At 41.0% G+C, this 23,709-nt stretch overlaps 1 protein-coding gene across 1 annotated transcript in view; it reads left to right on the forward strand.

Moving 5' to 3' along the window:
- Positions 1–2,541: 2,541 nt before the first annotated feature.
- Positions 2,542–23,709, forward strand: part of ACADL (acyl-CoA dehydrogenase long chain) — a 39,566-nt gene continuing 18,398 nt past the window's right edge. The window contains exons 1-6 of the mRNA XM_043910166.1: positions 2,542–2,759; positions 11,681–11,836; positions 13,120–13,257; positions 15,985–16,149; positions 16,467–16,533; positions 22,785–22,949. Coding sequence (XP_043766101.1) covers positions 2,683–2,759; positions 11,681–11,836; positions 13,120–13,257; positions 15,985–16,149; positions 16,467–16,533; positions 22,785–22,949 — 768 coding nt within the window. The 5' untranslated portion in view covers positions 2,542–2,682. The remainder of the gene's footprint in view (positions 2,760–11,680; positions 11,837–13,119; positions 13,258–15,984; positions 16,150–16,466; positions 16,534–22,784; positions 22,950–23,709) is intronic.

Raw genomic sequence — 23,709 nt, forward strand, 5'->3', positions numbered from 1 at the left:
AAATTTCAAAAGTGCATACTTCGTTAAATTGAAATGTAGATTATTGGACTTCCCTGGTGGTTCAGTGCTAAAGAATCCACCTGTCAAGGCAGGAGACACAGGTTTGGGATGACCCCACAAGTCACCGAGCAACTAAGCCTGGATGCCACAGCTATTGAACCTGTCCTCTAGAGCCTGGGAACCACAACTACAGAGCCCAAGTGCAACAACTACTGAAGCCTGCCCACTCTAGAGCCTGTGTTCCACAACAAGAAAGCCACCACAATGAGCAGTCCACGTACTGAAATTAGAGAGTAGCTCCCATTCTCTGCAACTTGAGAAAAGCCTGCACAGCAACAAAGATCCAACACAACCAAAAATAAATAAATAGACGTGTGTTAGTCATTCAGTCATGTCCAACTTTTTGCAACCCCATGGACGGTAACCCGCCAGGTTCCTCTGTCCATGGAATTCTCCAGGCAAGAATACTGGAGTAGGTAGCCATTCCCTTCTCCAGCGGATCTTCCCAACCCAAGGACTGAACTCAAGTCTCCTGCCTTGTAGGCAGATTCTTTTTTAAAACAAAGAACTGTAGATTATTAAACAGTATTTGATGGCTTGAACAAAAAGGAAATGGCAAGACATGAATTCAAATAAAATACTATTGAAGAGCAAAACTAAATTTTTAAATTTTCATACTGAACATGTTTTAATTTTTGCCAAGAAATGGCTACTAATTTTTGCGAGAAAAAAAAATGATAACATCACATTTCTTTGAAAATAGTGTTTACAGTCATCTATGTGAAGTAAATCAATCTGCAATGTTAGAAAATAAACTTCATGGAACAGTATGGAGGTTCCTCAAAAAACTAAAAATAGAACTACCATATGATCTAGCAATCCTACTCCTCGGCATACATCAGAGAAAATCATAATGCAAAAGAATACATGCACCCCAACGTTCACTGAAGCATTATTCACAATAGCTATGGAAAGAACCTAAATATCCATCCACAGAGGAGTGGGTAATGAAGATGTGGCACATATATACAATGGAAGATTATTCAACCATAAAAAGAATGAAATGATGCCATTTGCAGCGGCATGGATGGACCTGGAGCTTATCATACTAGGTGAAATCAGACAAAGACAAATATCATGATTATTGCTTATATGTGGGGTATCAAAATGATACAAATGAAGAACTTTCTTACAAAAGGGAAATAGACTCACAGATGTAGAAAACAAACTTACCAGAGGATAAAGGGAAGGGAAGGGTAAATTGGGAGATTGATGTTGACATAGACACACTACTATATATAAAATAGGTGAGTTTTGGAAAACAAAATAACAACAGAAATAAAATCGATAACTAATAAGGCCTACTATATACCACCTGGAGCTCTACTCTGTAATGACCTATATGGGAAAAGAATTTTTAAGAGTGGATATATGTATATGTATAATTACTTCACTTTGCTATGCAGCATAAACTAAAACAACATTGTAAATCAACTATACCCTAATAAAATGTTTTAAAAATGGAGTATAAGCTACACAAATTTTGTTTTGTTTTGTTTTGTTTTTTCATTTATTTTTATTAGTTGGAGGCTAATTACTTTACAATATTGTAGTGGTTTTTGCCATACATTGACATGAATCAGCCATGGATTTACATGTATTCCCCATCCCGATCCCCCCTCCCACATCCCTCTCCACCCGATCCCTCTGGGTCTTCCCAGTGCACCAGGCCAGAGCACTTGTCTCATGCATCCAACCTGGGCTGGTGATCTGTTTCACCATAGATAATATACATGTTTCCATGCTGTTCTCTCGAAACATCCCACCCTCACCTTCTCCCACAGAGTCCAAAAGTCTGTTCTCTACATCTGTGTCTCTTTTTCTGTTTTGCATATAGGGTTATCATTGCCATCTTTCTAAATCCCATATATATGTGTTAGTATGCTGTAATGTTCTTTATCTTTCTGGCTTACTTCACTCTGCATAATGGGCTCCAGTTTCATCCATCTCGCTACACAAATTTTGAATTGGCATGTTGTGCACCAGCCTGGAGGACAACCCACGCCAGTACTCTTGCCTGGAGAATCCCATGGACAGAGGAGCCTGGCGGGCTATACTCCATAGGGTCGCAAAGAGTCAGACAGGACTGAAGCGACTTAGCACGCAGGTACGTTGTGCACCTGACACTAATATTGTAGATCAACTACTTCAATTAAAAAAATAATAATAAGGGGAAAAAATCCTAAAAAGGAAAAAAAAAGGAAAAGAAAAGGTACTTCATGTAAGTTTGTGAGCTTGTATTTGGGTGGATTTCTGAGGCTCCAGAACTTACACCAGTTCCTCAAAGCGGTTCAGAACAAGGAAAAGAACTGCTTAGATACACAACAACGCCGTAGGAAAAAAGGAACAATTTCCAGCTTGGAGTCTTTCCTTTGGTAAGATTCCGGGGGGGCGTGTCCCAACGTGGGGCGACTCACCACCGCAGGCACCGGGGATGGGAGGCCGCGGACACCGCTCCGGAAGCACGCCCAGGTACCAGGGCGGCTGCGCGACGCTTTTCGGGCGGGACTGCCCCGGGGGAAGGTTCAGGGATAGTGGCCCGGGCCGGCCCCTCGCCCTGCGCGCTCTGAGTCCCGAGGAGACGTGTCCGTTGACCCCGCGGCAGCCCTCGCAGCCCCCGCCATGGCCACGCGCCTCCTCCGCGGGACCCTGCGCTTGTGGGGCGGCCGCGCTGCACCGTGCCTGCCGCCGGCCTCGAGGTGAGTGCCGGCCGGGCTCCAGCTAGTCCGGCCCGGGGGCTGCAGGGCCGGGCGGCGACCCGCGCACCACTCCTGGGGGCCGGAAAACAAGGGGGCCGCGCTCTCGGGGCCGGCGGTCTCGCCACCAGGGGCTGGGGCTGAGCTGTGGGGGCGGAAGTGGGTGGGAGAAGAGGCTGGGCCTTGCCCCTGGACTCCCAGGACCTGGTGGGACCCACAGCGGTTAGCAGGGCGGGCGCCGGGCGAGCAGCCTCAACGCGAGCACAGCCAAAGGCGGCGGGAGGCGCGGGGGTGTCCCCAAATACTCCTGTGGCTCCGGTCTAGCCCCTCTGGATCCGAGGGCCGCAAGGGGCACTGTGGGGCCGCAAGGGGCACTGTGAGTCCGCATTTCCTTGAGTTCTTGTGAAGCGTCGACGCACCCTTGGGCACAGTTGGCAAGAGTTCGAGGCACGACCTCTGGTCCAGTTAGATCTGTGGCAGAAGGCACAGCCAACTTGTGAACTTGAAGCGGGACTTTCACTGCCTCCCAAATCTCTAGAAAAGCAAGCACGTGCAGCGAGCGATGCTGGCCCAGAAAAGACATCCCAGGACAGGAAAAGACCTGGTGATGGCCGCATTCGATAAGGAAATGAACGTAAGGCTTAACAAATCCTTATAGTTAAGTTTTGCATGGGAATTAATGGAGAGGGTGTCTAAGTGACTGGGTGATTATTAAGGTAATGTTTATAAGATCAAAAGCTTCCGATACCGGCTGACACCTCAAATACAATCATTGGATAAATAAACTGGAAGCACTTGTTTATTTATTCATTCCCTATGTAAAAACAGTTAAAAAAAAAAAAGTGACAGGATGGATAAATCAACTTACGGCAGCATTATGGCGATTCTGGCTCAGTGGTAAAGAATCCGGCCTGCCAGTGCTGGAGAGGTGGGCTACAGTCCATGGGGTGGCAAAGAGTCAGATGGGACTGCACACACACAAGATGCTATGGGGATGGAAACAAATTTCCTGCTGCTCCTGAGGAGGGCTGGGAAGGCTTCTTATAGGAGTAACTTTACTTTTGAATACACATACTTTTCTAAGCTCTCTCCCAAACTTCATAAGACAGTGATGCTCAAATTTTTGGATTTTAAACTTTGTCCTGTTAAACTTTGTTGTTAGTCGCTAAGTCTGTCGGACTCTTTGTGACCCCAGGGACTAGCCCACCAGGCTCCTCTGTCCATGGGATTTCTCTAGCTAGAATACTGAGGTGGGTTGCCATTTCCTTCTTTAGGGGATCTTCCCCACCCAGGGATTGAACCTACATCTTCTGCTTGGCAGGCAGATTCTTTACCACTGAGCCACCTGCAAAGCCTGCTGTGAAAATGAGAGGGCCTCAAAGATCTTTTGTTTACGTCAGTTTTATCCATGGACATTGAGGTCAACAGATATCTACAAAACTGGGAGAATTTTTTTAATGCACCAAAAATCTTTATTCTCACATCTGATACTGAATCTGTGGCTGCAGGTAATATGTCACAATTTTGAAAATGAAACATTCCATTGTCTTCATTCTTTGGAAGTCTTCAGTCACAAAGTTACACCTTATTTTCATAGCAAGATAAATGAATTAGGTTGGAAGGGGATTAAGGAGTTGCAATGATGATAAAAGGATTAAGGAGTTACACTGATGATAAAAGGGGAGCACTTTCCCAAGCATATCCTTTCAGATTAATTTACAAAAGTAGTGACAGAACCATGATTTCAGTGAAAATCAACATAAGTTATACCTTGAAAAAAGATCAGTTTAGAAATACTAGGTGTAAGACAAGCATGCAAAATTTGAAAATGTGAAATTTTACAAATATTTTAGTTCACATAAAAGTAGCTCATTACATGTTAACATAAACAACATTTTTATAAAAAGTAACTTTTCCACAAAGAAAAAAGTGAGAAGAGTGACATTGTTTTGCATTTTTGTAGATCCCTTAATATCAGGCTTAATAGAAGACAGCCTGATTTTCTTTTTCTCTTTTTAAACTTTTTATTTTATATTGGCATATAACCAATTAGCAATGTTATGATAGTTTCAGGTGGACAGCAAAGGGACTTAGCCTTACATATACATGTACATGTATCCATTCTCCTCCAAACTCCCCTCCCATGTCAGTCAATCAGTTCAGTCGCTCAGTCATGTCTGACTCTTTGTGACCCCATGGACTGCAGCACACCAGGCTTGCCTGCCCATCACCAACTCCTGGAACTTGTTCAAACTCATGTCCATCGAGTCAGTGATGCCATCCAACCATCTCATCCTCTGTTGCCCCCTTCTCCACCTGCCTTCAATCTTTCCTAGCATCAGGGTCTTTTCCAATGAGTCAGTTCTTCACATCAGGTGGCCAAAGTATTGGAACTTCAGCTTCAGCATCAGTCCTTCCAATGAATATTCAGGACTGATTTCCTTTAGGATTGACTGGTTTGATCTTGCAGTCCAAGGGACTCTCAAGAGTCTTCTCCAACACCACAGTTCAAAAGCCCCTCCCATACAGACTGCCTCTAACACTGAGCAGAGTTCCCTGTGCTATGTATGTAGGTCCTTGTTGGTTATCCACTTAAAATATAGCAGTCTACATGTTGATCACAAACTCCCTGCCTATCCCTTCTCCCATCCTTCCCCCAAACATTCCCCCTCCTAAGTGCCTTCTCTTAAGTCTGTAAATTAAGACTGCCTGATTTTCATACCTGCTTCTTCATCGTCCATTGTGATGTTGCTTTGGTTGATGGATAGGAAGAATGAGTTTCCCAGGTGGCGCTAGTGTTTAAGAACCCGCCTGCCAAAGCAGGAGATGTAAGAGACACAGGTTAGATTCCTGAGTCGGGAAGATCCTCTGGAGAAGGGCATAGCAACCCATTCCAGTATTCTTGCCTGGAGAATCCCATGGACAGAGGAGCCTAGAAGGCTACAGTCTGTAGAGTCACATGGAGTCGGACACCACTGAAGCAACTTAGCACACACATAGAAAGAATATTGGAACAAAGAGGACCTGAGGGACCCTCTAAATAGGTCAGAGGCTCTAGTTTTATTATAACAAGTGTCGACAAAAAATTATAGTCACAATCTGAAAGTAGAGAGTTATTTTATTTGGTGGAAATGTTTAGGACTCCAAGCCCAGGAGACAGCCTCCCAGAAGCTCTGAGAAAACTGCTACAAGGAGGCAGGAAGGGAGTCAGGCTATATACAGGTTTGCAACAGAGGGAGACGGCAGTCTGAACATCAAAGATCAGGTATCAAATTAAGGAATTTAGCATTCTATGTACGGGAAGAGACAAGCCTCTTGGCTCAATGAATTCATTCCTTCATATGCACCTCAGCTATCTAGAGCCAATCCTGTTTTCTTGTTCACCTTGCTTCTTGCAACTCCCCAACTCCTCAGCAATCACTGTGGGGGGATGGCAGCATCTGATGGATCTCAGTTTGGGGAGTCCTCTTTCTCTTTTGGAGGCCAGAAATCACTGATGGCTGTGACATTTCTTTTTTTTTTTTTTTTAATTTATTTATTTTTTCAGTGGGTTTTGTCATACATTGACATGAATCAGCAATAGATTTACACGTATTCCCCATCCCGATCCCCCCTCCCACCTCCCTCTCCACCCGATTCCTCTGGGTCTTCCCAGTGCACCAGGCTCGAGCACTTGTCTCATGCATCCCACCTGGGCTGGTGATCTGTTTCACCATAGATAATATACATGCTGTTCTTTCAAAACATCCCACCCTCACCTTCTCCCACAGAGTTCAAAAGTCTGTTCTGTACTTCTGTGTCTCTTTTTCTGTTTTGCATATAGGGTTGTCGTTACCATCTTTCTAAATTCCATATATATGTGTTAGTATGCTGTAATGTTCTTTATCTTTCTGGCTTACTTCACTCTGTATAATGGGCTCCAGTTTCATCCATCTCATTAGAACTGGTTCAAATGAATTCTTTTTAATGGCTGAGTAATATTCCATGGTGTATATGTACCACAGCTTCCTTATCCATTCATCTGCTGATGGGCATCTAGGTTGCTTCCATGTCCTGGCTATTATAAACAGTGCTGCGATGAACATTGGGGTGCACGTGTCTCTTTCAGATCTGGTTTCCTCAGTGTGTATGCCCAGAAGTGGGATTGCTGGGTCATATGGCAGTTCTATTTCCAGTTTTTTAAGAAATCTCCACACTGTTCTCCATAGCGGCTGTACTAGTTTGCATTCCCACCAACAGTGTAAGAGGGTTCCCTTTTCTCCACACCCTCTCCAGCATTTATTGCTTGTAGACTTTTGGATAGCAGCCATCCTGACTGGCGTGTAATGGTACCTCATTGTGGTTTTGATTTGCATTTCTCTGATAATGAGTGATGTTGAGCATCTTTTCATGTGTTTGTTAGCCATCTGTATGTCTTCTTTGGAGAAATGTCTGTTTAGTTCTTTGGCCCATTTTTTGATTGGGTCATTTATTTTTCTGGAATTGAGCTTCAAGAGTTGCTTGTATATTTTTGAGATTAATCCTTTGTCTGTTTCTTCATTTGCTATTATTTTCTCCCAATCTGCTGTGACATTTCTTGTTGATGAATATGGCAGGAGATATTTTCGTTTCACACAGGCTTCTTAAACTTTAACATGCATGTGAATCATTTAGGATAAAATATTAAAATACAGTTAGGCCTGAATAGCGTGTATTTGAATTTTGAGGGTCCACTTACATGGGAATTTTTTTTCAGTAGTAAACACTACAGTACTACACAGTCTTTGGTTGCTTGAATCCGAGGATGCAGAACTGTGCTCTGGAGGAATCTCAATAATGGAGAGCTGATGATGGGGTACACCTGGATTTTTGACTGTGTGAAGGTTGGGCGTCCCTCACCCCTATGTTGTTCACAGGTCAAGTATGCTGACTGATTCAGTCGGCCTTGGATGAGGCCTGAAATTGTGTATTTATCACCAGCTCCCAACCTGAAGGTACTGGTGGAGACCGTCTCCCTTCTTTTATAGTGTAAATGAGGCTTAAAAAATTATGATAATAATTAGAGCCTAGCCTGTTAGATTAGTAGCAGTTTAATGCATTAGGAAAACAATGAACAATTTATTCAGTACAGATTTCCTGGTTTTTGTAGGGAGAAAAGGGGCCAATATGTTTAGTACTGGTTCCTTGGTCTTGGAAAAAAATGGCTATTCCAAAAACTTACTGCCAAGTGTTTTGATTTCCTTCCCCCTGCACATTCTCTTTTGAACACTTTTGACTGATCTGAACATTTTTGTTCTTTCTGGCACTTCTGTCACTTTCCTGTGTCTTAGTGTGTTTTATTTAGAAATGTTCCAAAGATTTCCTTTATGTTACATGGGATATAAAATTTTAAGATCCAGGAAGACTCAAATATAAGTTGCACTCTATTATTTACTAATCATGCTGACAAATGATTCAGTGTCTTCAAGTCTCAGTACCCTAGTCTCAGCACATTTTTTCCCTTGAGGAAAAATCCCAAGTATGGACCAAGACATTGTATATTATAAAGAAATTGGAACCAATCCTTTCAGTAGAGAATGAAGTAGATTTTATTCTCTCTATTGCTGTAATGTTACAGTGGTGTGTATTTGCTTGCTATTGTATCCCAAGTTGCTTGATATCCCAAGTTGCATGGTTCCTAGTACATATTACACACTCAGAAAGCATTTGTTGGCTATATGAATAAATAAGCTATTAAAAATGATGATTTGGAAGACAGAGTAGCAAACCAGAAAAATATCAGTGAAGATAAATAGCAGACAGTACAATAACAATTGTACTATTAATTGTTCTCAACTAAAGGTTACCGCTTAAAAGACATCTCAGATTATATTAACAAGTAAGACTCAACTTAGAGTCGCTTATAGTAGGTAAGCCTAAAGCAAAATGACACAATATACATATTAAGTGTATTAATCAGCTCAGACTTCCATAACCAAATGCTGTAGACTAGGTGGTTTAAACAACAGAAATCTATTCCTCATAATTCTAGTGACTGAATAGTCCAAAATCAAGGTACTGGACAGTTCATTTCCTGGTCAGAACCATCTTCCTGGCCTGTTGTTGTTCAGTCATTCAGCTGTGTCCAACTCTTTGCAACCCCATGAACTGCAGCTTCCTGTCTTGACAGGAAGCCAGGCTTCCCTGTCCTTCATCATCTCCCGGAGCTTGCTCAAATTCATATCCATTGAGTCAATGATACAGTCCAACCATCTTGTTATAGCCACGCTTTCCGGGAAACAAACTCACTCAGAAGGACAATGCAGATAGTGGAGTGCAGTTTATTACACCGGCGGGCCCAAGGCAGAGTCTCCTCTCAGCCAAGGACCCCGACCAGCATTTGTGAAAATCTTTTATATCCCATGTGTCCAAACCCACTACCCCAATTCCCTTGAGACTTACATAAACAAAGGAAGGGTAAATACAACTACAATAACCCCATCATTCACGTGTTATGTGTTCAAACAGTCAATAATCAATAAGCCCGCAGTTACATTCCAAATAGTTAATAACTGATAAGCCTGTGCTTACATTCTGATAGATAGTGTCCAGAGGCAGGGGTGATTAGTGTCTATTCTTCAAGATTCCTCTGCCCAGAGCGGGGTCTTATCCTTCCATTGTCATTCCCACAGGCGCTAAGCACAGAGTTCAGAGTCCACTGGAGAGGTGGCCGCGCACGATCAGCACAGACAGGCCTGAGATGGAGTCCAGGCCCTATGAATTCCTTCTTCAATCTCACCCTCTGTCGTCCCCTTCTCCTCCTGCATTCAGTCTTTCTCAGCATCAGGGTCTTATCCAGTGAGTTGGCTCTTCGCATCAGGTGGCCAAAGTATTGGAGCTTCAGCTCAGCATCAGTCCTTCCAATGAATATTCAGGACTGATTTCCTTTAGGATGGACTGGTTCAACCTCCTTGCTGTCCAAGGGACTCTCAAGAGTCTTCTTCAACACCACTGTTCAAAAGCATCACTCCTTTGGCACTCAGCCTTCTTTATGGTCCAACTTAAGCATCTCTATCCATAGTTCTTCAGGCACTCTGTCTATCAGATCTAATTCCTTGAATCTATTTGTCACTTCCACTGTAAGGAATTTGATTTAGGTCATATCTGAATGGCATAGTGGTTTTCCCTATTTTCTTCAATTTAAGTCTGAAGTTTGCAATAAGGCTTTCATGATCTGAGACAGTCAGCTCCTGGTCATTTTTGCTCACTGTATAGAGCTTCTCCATCTTCAGCTGCAAAGACTGTAGTCAATCTGATTTCAGTACTGACCTGATTTCCTGGCTCTCCCTTGGTCCTCACTAGACCTTTCCTGTGTGCACACAGAACTGTATCTCTCTCTTCCCCTTCTTATAATGTAAGTCTAGCTTCTTGGTTTAGATTCCAGCTTTAGGACCTCATTGAACTGTAATTACCTCCTCAAAGGCGTATCTCCAAATACCATCACATTGGGAGTTTGAGCTTCAACATATGAATTGGGTTGAGGGGAGGGAAGCGAGTGCAATTTAGTCCATTGCATTTCAGTTCATTGCATTAAGCAAAGACACATAAACTGGAACAAAATAGCCCATTTCAGGGGACACAAAAGAAATGCCTAATTGCTAATAAAGAAGACTTAGTCTTTTCTAGACTAAGAAGAAAAGGAAGAAAAAGGAAAAGGAAGGAAAGGATAGGATCAGATCGGAGTCCAAATAAGGAAGAGAGAAACCCAAAACAGTATCGTGCAAAACAGAAAAATACTTTTTAGCAATAGTCAAATATATGATAAAAAGTTTTTTTAGATGTGAGCTCAAAAGGTACAAAGTGGTACACAGAGTTTTGAAATCTTTTTAGGTGTACCCCTAGGGAGTGGGGAGATCTGAATTCAGACCATTTAACAAAAGGAACTTTTTTGTCTTTTTTGAAGCCTGGTATGGGGCACTGCAGGGAAATGAAAGGCCAGTCTCCAAAGATCTTGAATAATTCTGGACTAATCCCTAAAGAAACTGGTGGGCATTTTGATATTGCTTTACAATTAGGTTGTAATGTAGCAATAAAAATCAACACAGTCCTGCTAATGTATGACAAAAACCATCACAGTATTGTAAAGTAATTATTCTCTAATTAAAATTAATTAATCAATTAAAAAAATCATCACAGTTTGCATGTTATATACGTGCCATTTGAAATTGTATAATTATGGATAAAATATTGATGGGGATTACATTATTTTAAATACTGTACATTACTTGAAAACACATCAATATTATTCTTCCTGACTTACATGGGAGATTCCACATATAAGTGATGGCTCAGATGGTGGGGAATCTGCCTGCAATGTGGGAGACCCAGGTTCGATCCCTGCGTTGGGAAGATCCCCTGGAGAAGAGAATGGCTACCAGTTCCAGTATTCTTGCCTGGAAAATCCCATGGAGAGAGTAGCTGGCAGACCATGGAGTCGCAAAGAGTCAGGCACAACCGAGCAACTGACTACATCATGATGATTATTCTGTTGTACTATTTGAATTTTACATGATTTAGTTGACATCACGTAAATTTTACATTCTTTAATCAGCATCACATGACAGTGTTAGTCACCGCAGCTCACACATGTGATCAGTTTTAGGCACCATGTCCTCTTTATGGATTTGGAAGTAAAGTTTGAGTTGAATCAGGGTAAGCTACTTCTTAACCTCATCCAATGGAAGCAGATCCTAAAGTGGTTCTGCCCAAATCTGAACCAGTTTGTATGGTTTCAGACTCTCTACTTATCTCTAAAGTGCCTCGGGGGTGGGGAGGGCAGTGGAAGGGAGTCAGAATTTTTTCCATGTTATCCTATAGAATTAATTTTCCATGTTGTTCGATGACATTAATTCAGATGTGAAGAGTAACCTTTGACTGAATTTTCTTAATGTGTTTGTATTTTTAAGATGTTCTCATTCTGGAGGTAAAGAACGTCTAGAAACTTCTTCTGCTAAAAAATTAACAGATATAGGAACTAGAAGAATCTTCTCTTCAGAACATGACATTTTCCGGGAAAGTGTAAGGAAGTTTTTTCGAAAAGAAGTGATTCCTTATCATGCAGAGTAAGTGGCACATTTTCTTTTAAAGTAATACACAGTAGAAGTCCAAGAAGGACTGTTTTCTTTTTTGTTTGTTTGTTTGTTTTCCAGATGTTCAAGCTGTTTTTTTTTTTCCCTTTATTTTTATTAGTTGGAGGCTAATTACTTTACAATATTGTAGTGGTTTTTGCCATACATTGTCATGAATCAGCCATGGATTTACATGTGTTCCCCATCCTGAAGCCCTCTCCCACCTCCCTCCCCATCCCATCCCTATGGGTCATCCCAGTGCACCAGCCCTGAGCACTTGTCTCATGCATCCAACCTGGACTGGCAATCTGTTTAAGACTGTTTTCTAGAATGCTCTTTGTTGTTTAATAGAAACAGTACTGTGTTCAGTGCTTTGTTAGCATTTTTACCACTCTTCAATATAATAGTGTAAGATTACAGGATTCTTCAACTAGTTCAAGGGCTTTCCTGGTAGCTCAGCAGGTAAAAAACCCTCCTACCGATGTAAGAGACTCAGGTTCAATGGCTGCCCATTCCAGTATTCTTGGCTGGAGAATTGCATGGACAGAGGAGCCTGGTGAACTAACTGTAAGCTCCCCATCCGTGGTGTTGCAAAGAGTTGGACACAACGGAGCACACATGTATGCATAAACTAAGTTCAAAGCTTCTTAAATGAATTTTAAAATACACAATTAAAAAATACATGTTAAGGGGCTTTCCTGGTGGTCCAGTGGTTAAGACTTCATCTTCCAATGTAGGGCGTGCCAGTTTGATCCCTGGCTGAGGAGCTAGGATCCCACATGCCTTGTGGCCAAAGGACCAAAACATAAAACAGAAGCAGTATTATAACAAAATCAACAAAGACTTTAAAAAATTAAAGATATTTATATGTTGACCTAAGACAAGTTGATTGCCTGTTATTTCTCAAGCAAAGAAAAAAAAAATGGGTTTATTCAGGATCAGCAGAGAATTGCAGTTTGGGGTCTGCAACCAACCTGATCTGTGTGCAAGCTCCCCCCGACCCCCGCCACAGCAAGGGAAGGAGAGCATGTTCATAGAAAAAGGAAGTTGGGAGGGCTGGGGCAAACACAGGGTCCATGGCTTTTCAGTGGCTGGGAAAAAGGAGTCTTTCTTATTCCTGTTGGGCCCTACTGTTGTCACAGAGTATGAGAGCACCCCCTTTATTATCTTAAATTAAGGGACCATTCCTGCTCAAAATCATTCATAAATTCAAATTGTATCCATTTTAAAAATATGGAAACACTTTTTCTGATTTTAAAATGTTTTGTTATTTGCAGATGGGAGAAAGCTGGAGAAGTGAGTAGGGAGCTTTGGGAAAAAGCTGGAAAACAAGGACTACTTGGTATCAGTATTGCAGATCTCCATGGTGGCATTGGGGGGGACTTGTATTCATCAGCTATTGTCTGGGAGGAGCAGTAAGTATGAAAACATTTGAAGTTGAGTCTTGTTTTGTTATCTCACCTTTCTGAGATGATTTTAAAATGATTTCTAATCTTCTTATAAGATTGAAAATCTTTTAAGTTGATAAAGTAGTTGCTTCATTTCTAATTGACCCATGTGACTGTTTCAGAGATTTCAGTTGATAAATGGGGAAAAGATTTGAACCATCAAATCCTCAAAAAAGAAATGCAAATAGCTTTTTAAATGAAAAAGTTTACCCTTTCTACCAATCAGATGCAAGTTAAATTATATCTAGAGATATATCATTTTGAGTACAAAAGGTAGTCCAAATGAAAAGTCATAATACCCAGTGCTGACAAGCTTGCACGTTAAAGTGACTCATGTACTCTTGGTGGCATTATATATTGGAGCAATAAGTGCTTTGGTGATGAAAATCATGGATACATAAAAAATGAAAATCTTTCTTCTCTTTGGATGCCATTTTGGGGAATTTGTCACTAGGAAATAATTTGTTAGAAAAAAATAACAGCTATGTACAAACATCATTGCCTTGTTAGATTATAATCCCTCAAATTTGGAAGCAATCTAAATATATGGCAGTGGGAGAATGAATAAGTATATTCGTGCCGTGACCACAGCTGTTTTCAGTTAGTTCAGACACTCGATCATGTCCTACTCTTTGCGACCCCATGGACTGCAGCACGCCAGGCCTCCCTGTCCATCACCAACTCCCGGAGGTTACTCAGACTCATGTCCATGGAGTCAGTGATGCCATCCAACCATCTCATCCTCTGTCATCCCCTTCTCCTCCCACCTTCAATTTTTCCCAGCATCAGGGTCTTTTCAAATGAGTCAGTTCTTCACATCAGGTGGCCAAAGTATTGGAGTTTCAGCTTCAGCATCAGTCCTTCCAGTGAATATTCAGTACTGATTTCCTTTAGGATGGACGGGTTGGATCTCCTCTATTGGCCTCTCGAGAGTCTTCTGCAACACTGCAGTTCAAAAGCATCAATTCTTCAGCACTCAGCTTTCTTTATAGTCCAACTGTCACATCCATACATGACGACTGGAAAAACCATAGCTTTGACTAGATGGACCTTTGTTGGCAAAGTAATGTCTCTGCTTTTTAATATGCTGTCTAGGTTGGTCATAACTTTTCTTCCAAGGAGCAAGCACCTTTTAATTTCATGGCTGCAGTCACTATCTGCAGTGGCTTTGGAGCCCCCCAAAATAAAGTGTGTCACTGTTTTCGTTGTTTCTCGATCTATCTGCCATGAAGTGATGTGACTGGATGCCATGATCTTAGTTTTCTGAATGTTGAGCTTTAAGCCAACTTTTTCACTCTCCTCTTTCACTTTCATCAAGAGGCTCTTTAATTTTTCTTCGCTTTCTGCCATAAGTATAGTGTCATCTGCATATCTGAGGTTATTTATCTTTCTCCCTGCAATCTTGAGTCTAGCTTGTGCTTCATCCATTCCAGCATTTCTCATGATGTACTCTGCATATAAGCTAAATAAGCAGGGTGACAAAAATATAGCCTTGACGTACTCCTTTCCCAATTTGGAACCAGTCTGTTGTTCCATGTCCAGTTCTAATACAGCTGTATTAGAAATACATATATCCTTATGGCAAAGGTCATTTGCTAAAATGAATATAGTTACTGTGTTTAGGTTAATACAGTTGTAGGTGGTAAATTTTTTTTAATGTTTTATCTTTTAATTCATTAAATAAGTGATCATTGAGCTCTGCTAGAGTGCTGTTATTATGCTAGAGCCAGTAATTAAAAGGTTAGCAAAAAACAAAGAGAGAAAAACCTTCAGGAACTTCATGGGTTTGTGAGGAGACAAGCTGTCAGTACATAATGTGATAAGGGTTTAGTACTGCCCTTTGAACATCTATTTCCTGGCCACTGGCTGCCAGAAACATATTGAAGTGGATGATGAATGAAGACTTCAACAAAAACTTCATACCTTTTGTGAGAAATGTATGGCCACAGACACTGACACTCTAGGTGAAGAAAAGAAGGATTATGTGGTCCAAATTGGTGGGAATGACAATCAGGGTTTCCCATGAAGCAAGGTGTCTTGACCCATGAGCAAGTCTGCCTACTACTGAGTGAGGGGCATTCCTGTTATAGACTGAGGAAGACCAGAGGAAAAAAGAGCACACCTGTGCGGGGTTGCATTGTGGATGCCAGTCTGAGTGTTCTCAACATGGTCATCATTAACAATAGGGAGACGGATATTCCTGGACTCAGCTGATACTGTTGTGCCTCATCCCCTAGGGCCCCAAAGAGGTAGCAGAATCTGAAAGCTTTTCAGTCTCTCTAAAGAAGATGATGTCCACCAGTATGTTGTGAGAAAGCCTCTAAACAAAGAAGATTAGAAACCCAGGACCAGAATACCCAAGATTCAGTGCCTGTGACTCCCCATGTTCTGTAACACAAACATCGGCATATTGCTCTGGAGGAACAGCGAACTAAGAGAAAGAAGGGAGAGGTTACAGAATATGAGAAACTTTTGGCCAAGAGAATGAAGGAGGCCAAAGAAAAATGCCAGGAACGGTTTGCCCAGAGATCAAAACTGAGATGTTCTAAGAGTAACAAATGAATAAGATCAGACATCAAAAAAAAATAAAAAAACCTTCTAGTACTTGTTTTCTAATTAAGAATCAGAGGAACTAAAAAGAGAAAAAATAACTGTGTTGTGCTTTAAATTGTCTTCTGTTTTTTTCTTTCTAAGAGCATATTCAAATTGTACAGGCCCAGGTTTTAATCTTCATTCAGATGTCGTCATGCCCTATATTGCAAACTATGGTTCAGAAGAACAGATTAAGCGCTTCATCCCCGAGATGGTTGCAGGGAAATGTATTGGTGCCATAGCAATGACAGAGCCTGGGGCTGGAAGGTAAATCAACGTTTGGTTGGTTTTGAAATGTCAGAAGCAAGGTCCTAACCACAAATATGAATGAGTATAGGCTTGTTATGCTCTGTAAAAATCAGGCTATTCTATGAATCTCAATCAAATATTCATTTGTATAAACAGCTTAGAATATATCAGACATGATTTTTCAGTGCATTTGTGTGAACATTCCTAATATTAGTTAAATGTCAATTTTTATAATGGTATAGCAGTGTAAATTATCACAGTAGATACATAACAACTTTTGCATAGTTTATTTTTTGCCAATTAATGAATTCTTTTATCATTTCTTTCAATTACAGTGATTTGCAAGGAATAAGAACAAATGCCAAAAAGGATGGAAGTGACTGGATTCTCAATGGAAGCAAGGTTTGTAAAGGATGGCTTCCATAACTCTCCTCTCTGAAGTCATGCTGTGGGGTAACAAAGCCTTAAAGACTAGTCATCATTGAGTCTTCTCAGATCTCTGAGTCACATGGGAATTGTTTACTTGAGCTGGCACTGGAACTGAGCTGACTTGTTTTGGAGACAGTAAGAACTGGACAGCATTCATATTACCTGAGATATATTCCTCTTCCTTGTTCTGGTTGCATGTTCTCTCACTAATATGGAAAATGTTGTTTTAGCTTCCAGGCAGCCTTTTTCAAACCAGAAAAAGAAAAGGTGAGGCTTACATTGTCCAAATAGGGGACAAACTTAGTTAATGAATTTGATGTTGATGAGAAATGAGGGGAAAGACTTCTTATAAATATCAAGAAGAGTTTCAAAAGATCTTAAGAGAAAAAGTATTTTTAATAGAATTCAAGAGCCCTTCAACCTTTCTGAGCATCACCTCAATCCACTGATAGAACTGGAGAGCACCTGCGATTGAGATTATAGATAGGCTCAGAAGTAAATGTATCTTGTAGAGTCTCACATCACTGATGGCAGAGGTTTTTGTTTACCTAAACCTGTGTCTAGTATACACCCAGTAAAGATTTATTGATGACTGAGTGTTAAGTGAAGAAAAGATATTCATTGTCTGCACTAGGGTATCTTTCCAAAAGTTTCAAAGACTACTGAACAACTAAAATGTCTTTGAACATTTAAATTTTTTTATTAGTTTTTGTTGTTGTTGTTAGTGTTTCTTTTTTTCTTTTTAAAAAATTTTCGGCTGCACCACGTGACATATGGGATCTTAGTTCCACAACCAAGGATCACAGCCATACCCCCTGCATTGGAAGCACAGAGTCTTAACCACTGGACCACCAGGGAAGACCAAAAATTTTCTTATTTGTTTTCAACTAAGACCTTTGCGTTTGCAAAATCATAAGCTTGAATGTTGTGATGCTGTTAAATTGCTATAAAACTTTCTAAACATCCAGTTTCTGTACTTATATCATCAAGGATTAGTAACAGTTTGTGAACTGACATCAGTTTGATGAACACATTTTGAGTAGCCCAGTTCTAAAGACCATTCCATTATCTAGTTTCATAATTAATTAATTTAGTTTTGGTTCCACTGGGTCTTTGCTGCTGTGTGTAGGCTTTCTGTAGTTGCAGCGAGTAGGGGCCACTCTCTAGTTGTGGTATGTGGGCTTCTTGTCGTGGTGGCCTCTCTTGTTGCAGAGCATGGGCTCCAGGCATATACAGCTTCAGTAGTTGCAGCTCCTGGGCTCTAGAACGCAGGCTCAGTAGTTGTCGCATATGGGCCTTAGTTGCCCTGTGGCATGAGGAATCTTCCTGAACCAGGGATAGAACCTGTGTACCCTGCATTGCCAGGCATATTCTTGACCTTTGGACTACCAGGGAAGTCCACATAGTCATTATACAGAAAAACAATCTGCAGTATCAAAAAATTTGGGAAATGTGTCCTCCTCACTCTTTGAGAAGCTGGTATGTATCATAAACTTTTTAAAGTTGGAGATAGAGTGTTTTATGCCTGTAAGAAAAAGGAAATTCTCTTTTTGTAGACTATCTTGAATTACTGATGTTTTTCAAACTTGTCTGCATTCTCAGTAGCTCAGTCATGTCTGACACTTTGCGAACCCATGGACCACAGTCCACCAAGCTCCTCTCTCCATGGAATTTTCCAGCCAAGAATACTGGAGTGGGTTGCCATTTCCTACTCCAGGGGATCTTCCTGACCCAGAGATTGAACCTGAGTCTCTTGTGTCTCTTGCGTTGGCAGGCAGATTCTTTACCACTGAGCCGCCTGGGAAGCCAAATATACTTTAAGAAATATTAATCTGAGTTATTTTTCTAAAGATTATACTAAACAGGTGCTGACTATTAAAATGATATATAACCAGTTAACTCTGCACAAAAAGGGCTTGTTTTGGTAGAAGAGTAGGGTATTTGGTCAAAAGTGAAATGGGAACCATGTTCTCCTAAGATTCCAACTTTCTAAGTCTGCCCAATCTTCTCAGTTAGACTCTTCTGCGGGAACCACCCAGGAAACTACCTCAGATTTTCAAAAAAAACTATTAGGCATAGTAAAAAAATTAAAGGAAGCAGAGGTAAAAAAGCAAGTAAGTAAATACATTACATCAATAAAATGAATTAATATATACCTATTAAAGCATCAACACAAACTTTTTAATGGTATAGGAAAATAATTGTATTAAGTGAAAAGATCATATAAACATTTAAATGAAATGCTCAGCTGGTAAAGAATCCACCTGCAATGCGGGAGACCTGGGTTTGATCCCTGGGTTGGGAAAATCCCCTGGAGAAGGGAAAGGCTACCCACTCCAGTATTCTGGCCTAGAGAAGTCCATGGATTGTATGGTCTCTGGGGTCTCAAAGAGACACGACTGAGTGACTTTCACTTCATGCATATAAAATGTAAATACAGAATAATTTCAACTATATTAAAAGAAAAAAGATCAGAAAGGAATTTCTCAATGATATTTGTATGATGGCTTCATGGAGGATTTTTTTTTCCCTTTTTCTTTGTAATACTGTATACTATCTACATCTGTAAAGAATGTTTGTTATAGACATTCAATACCAAACAAAAAATAAATGATGCCTTCACTAGGGATAATCCCAGCCCCATAAAAAGTTTTGACTGTCGTAATTAAGAAAGAAGTCAAAGTGATCTCATACAAAGAGAATTCTCTTGTAATTTTATTAGAAAAGAGGATCAGTCATGGTGGAAATGCTCACATTAAGTATTAGTCACATAAAGATAACAAACAAATACTGTTTCAGAAATTCAACTGGTAACTGCATAAATGGTCTTTATTATTTTAAACAGGTAGGAAATTGAGAGACCTAAATGGCTTTTGAGCAAGGGAGTGGTATACTGGAGAAACACTGTAGGAAAAAAAAAAAAGATATGTTTACCATGATGCGCACAATTTTTTTTGAGGAGTATGTTTTTCTCACTTTTTGAGCAAACATCCCTGAAGGCCTTCTATATGCCAAACCTTGTTCTAAGTACTGAGGATACGTGCATAGGAAATAGTTTCCACCCTCAAGGAACTACTAGAGATGCTGAGAGTTTTTTGCTGTTAAGTCACTTACAACTGTGCCATCCCCAATGCTTTCATTTGCTGTCAGGGACACGGCACTAACATCACTCCCATCTCCCATTATTGCTTAGTATCAGCACTCTGTATTTTAGAGATGAATCTTCTTATAAGAGGCATGGATGGTAGGTGATGAGAGTAACCAACACCGTTTTATGCCTGTACTGTTCCAAAGGGACAGAGAAAAGATTAGATCATTATTAGATCATTTGTATAGAGTTTGACAGATGCTAAGATCTTGGGCTCCAAAAATCACTGCAGATGGTCACAGCAGCCATGAAATTAAAAGACGCTTACTCCTAGGAAGGAAAGTTATAACCAACCTAGATAGCATATTAAAAAGCAGAGACATTACTTTGCCCACAAAGGTCCGTCTGATCAAGGCTATGGTTTTTCCAGTGGTCATGTATAGATGTGAGAGTTGGACTGTGAAGAAAGCTGAGCACCGAAAAACTGATGCTTTTGAACTGTGGTGTTGGAGAAGATTCTTGAGAGTCCCTTGGACTGCAAGGAGATCCAACCAGTCCATCCTGAAGGAGATAAGTCCTGGGTGTTCATTGGAAGGACTGATGCTAAAGCTGAAGCTCCAATACTTTGACCACCTGATGAGAAGAGTTGACTCATTGGAAAAGAACCTAATGCTGGGAGGGATTGGGGGCAGGAGGAGAAGGGGACGACAGAGGATGAAATGGCTGGATGGCATCACTGACTCAATGGACATGGGTTTGGGTGGACTCCAGGAGTTTGTGATGGACAGGGAGGCCTGGAGTGCTGCGATTCATGGGGTCGCAAAGAGTCGGACACGACTGAGCAACTGAACTGAAGAGCACTGCAGATGGTGACTGCAGCCATGAAATTAAAAGACACTTGCTCCTTGGAAGAAAAGCTGTGACTAACTTAGACAGCATATTAAAAAGCAGAGACATTACTTTGATGACAAATGTCTGGAGAGTCAAAGTTATGATTTTTCTAGTAGTCATGTATGGATGTGTGAGAGTTGGACTATAAAGAAAGCTGAGCACCAGAGAATTGATGCTTTTGAACTGTGGTGTTGGAGAAGACTCTTGAGAGTCCCTTGGACTGCAAGGAGATCCAGCCAGTCCATCCTAAAGGATATCAGTCCTGAGTGTTCATTGGAAGGACTGATGCTGAAGCCGAAACTCCAATACTTTGGCCACCTGATGTGAAGAACTGACTCATTTGAAAAGACCCTGATGCTGGGAAAGTTTGAAGGCAGGAGGAGAAGGGGATGACAGAGGATGAGATGGTTGGATGGCATTACTGACTCGATGGACATGAGTTTGAGCAAGCTCTGGGAGATGGTGATGGACAGGGAGGCCTGGCGTGCTGCAGTTCATGGTGTTGCAAAGAGTTGGACCCGACTGAGTGACTGAACTGAAAGACGGTAAATTTAGGATGCTATGGAGCACTTAATCCAGTCTGGAGAATTTGGGGAGATTTTTTGCGGGAGGTGATGTCTGAACTTAGTCCAAGATGAGTAGGATTCATTGTAGCAGAGTTGGAAAAGGGCCTCTCAAGTAGAGGAAACAAGATTTCCGAAGACCCATAGGTAAAGATGACCTTAGAACATTGGGGACAGCAAGTCATGCAATAGATCTCACCTAAAACAAAGGAATGAGGAGAAAGTGGGATAAGAGATAAGGCTGGACTGGTAAGCTAGTGCCAGTATGTGATGAACCCTGCTTAAAAAAAAACCTGAAAAACTGTTGAAATAGATTAGAAAGAACTGTATGTCAAATTGAATATTAAGTAGGATAATAACATGATTTGTTGGTACCATTCACTGACATTAGGAAGGGGGCTTCCCAGGTGGCACAGTGGAGAAGAATCTGCCTGCCAATGCAAGAAACCTGTGTTCAGTCTCTGGGTTGAGAAGATTGCCTGGAGGAGGCAATGGCAACTCACTCCAGTATTCTTGCCTGGAAAATTCCATGGACAGAGGAGTCTGGTAGGCTACAACCCTTGGGGTCTCAGAGTCGGACACAACTAAGTGCACATGTACATCGTACCCTGCCATGGGGAAAAACAGATTGATACTCTGGATTACATAGGAGTAGAGCTAGGAAGAAATATGTTCCTTGAATTATCAGATGGAACTATCCAGAAGCAGGTGGATATTCAGTTCTGGAACCTAGCAAGAAATTTGGCTTAGATAAAGATTTGGAGTCATCAGCGTATGCATAGCAACTGAAGCCGTGGAAGCGGCTGAGAGGACCCAGGGAAGATACAGAATGAGAAGATAGTTGTTCATATTTACTTTGTGTATATTTGTCTTCTGGATAAATATTTGATAAACTAATATCTTACTGAGTTTGTTGTTTTATCACTCCTTAATCAGTCCATGGAATTCTTCAGGCCAGAATACTGGAGTGGGTAGCCATTCCCTTCTTCAGAGGAAATTCCCGACCCTGGAATCGAACCCAGGTCTGCCACATTGCGTGTAGATTCTTTACCAACTGAGCCACCAGGGAAGCCCAAGAATACTGGAGTGGGTAGCCTGTCCTTCCTCCAGCGGATCTTCCCAACCCAGGAATTGAACCAGGTTCTCCTGCATCGCAGGCAGACTCTTTACCAGCTGAGCTGCCAGGGAAACCCTCCGTAATCAGTACCTTTCTTATTTAGGCCATCTACCATGAAATCAAAAACTGTGCCTTTTCAACAACTGATAAATCTGAAAGTACAAATACTTCAATAGTATCATGCCATTCAGAGCAGATTCCATTTTCTCATCAGATTCCATTTTCTCATCTGAAACTTCTTTCTAAAATACAGTGTATCATTTTTATAGATAATTTTGTTTTAATTTAAAAAGAACATAATCAGTTCATTATTATTATTATTATTTACAGTATTGATAGTGGGAAGAAAATGTATAGAATTCATTCTTTGAAACATTGAATAATTTCCCCTCATGTAATAGCCTCATGTATGAATAATCAACACTGCAACTATTTGGAGAGGTTACAAAGAGAGGTATAAACATGTTTTGTTTGGTTTAGTTTTCTCTAATGTTTTCGCACAGTCTTGACTTACACATGGACCTGAGTTATTGTGGAGCATCACAGTATACTTGGGGTTTTGCAGGTATTTGTCACTAATGGGCGGCTGTGTGACGTTGTGATCGTAGTGGCAACCACAAATCGCGAGGCTTGCTCTCCTGCCCATGGCATTAGCCTTTTTCTGGTGGAAAATGGAATGAAAGGATTTGTCAAGGGACGAAAGCTAGATAAAATTGGACTAAAAGCCCAGGTAAGTCATAATACAAATTTGTTTTCATAATATAAATCCTTTATAAATATACTATTTATATACAATTGAGTTTACTCAGTTATGCTTTATATATAGAACTACGTATAGCACAATCATACCATTCTTCCTATGCTGGATTCTTAAAATATGCTTTTTCAGGAATGATTGTGGAAATTTATTCCACTGTTTATGCAACTGTTGTCAGCAGTAGAAGTGAATTAGGATATTTTTAAAATCTGCTTTAGAACATTAACTGCATAATAATACTGTCTATCGGAGAAGGTGATGGCACCCCACTCCAGTACTCTTGCCTGGAAAATGCCATGGATGGAGGAGTCTGGTAGGCTGCAGTCCATGGGGTCGCGAAGAGTCGGACACGACTGAGCGACTTCACTTTCACTTTTCACTTTACTTCATTGGAGAAGGAAATGGCAACCCACTCCAGTGTTCTTGCCTGGAGAATCCCAGGGATGGGGGAGCCTGGTGGGCTGCCGTCTCTGCACAGAGTCGGACACGACTGAAGTGACGTAGCAGCAATACTGTCTATTTTTGAAATTGAATTATAACAGGAAATATTTTTTCCTACTCCTTGATAATTACTTAGTAATTTTTTCATTACCAAAAAGAAAAACATGTTTTACTTGATATGCATTAGAAATCCTTAGTGCTCAATATCTGTAGAACAGAACAGTATCAGAACTCGAATGACAGGTAATCGCAGTGGGAAAGCCACTTTTGGAATCAGATAGACCTTGATTTG

This window comes from Cervus elaphus, chromosome 8 (assembly GCF_910594005.1).
Source record: "Cervus elaphus chromosome 8, mCerEla1.1, whole genome shotgun sequence".
NCBI classification, from domain to species: domain Eukaryota; kingdom Metazoa; phylum Chordata; class Mammalia; order Artiodactyla; family Cervidae; genus Cervus; species Cervus elaphus.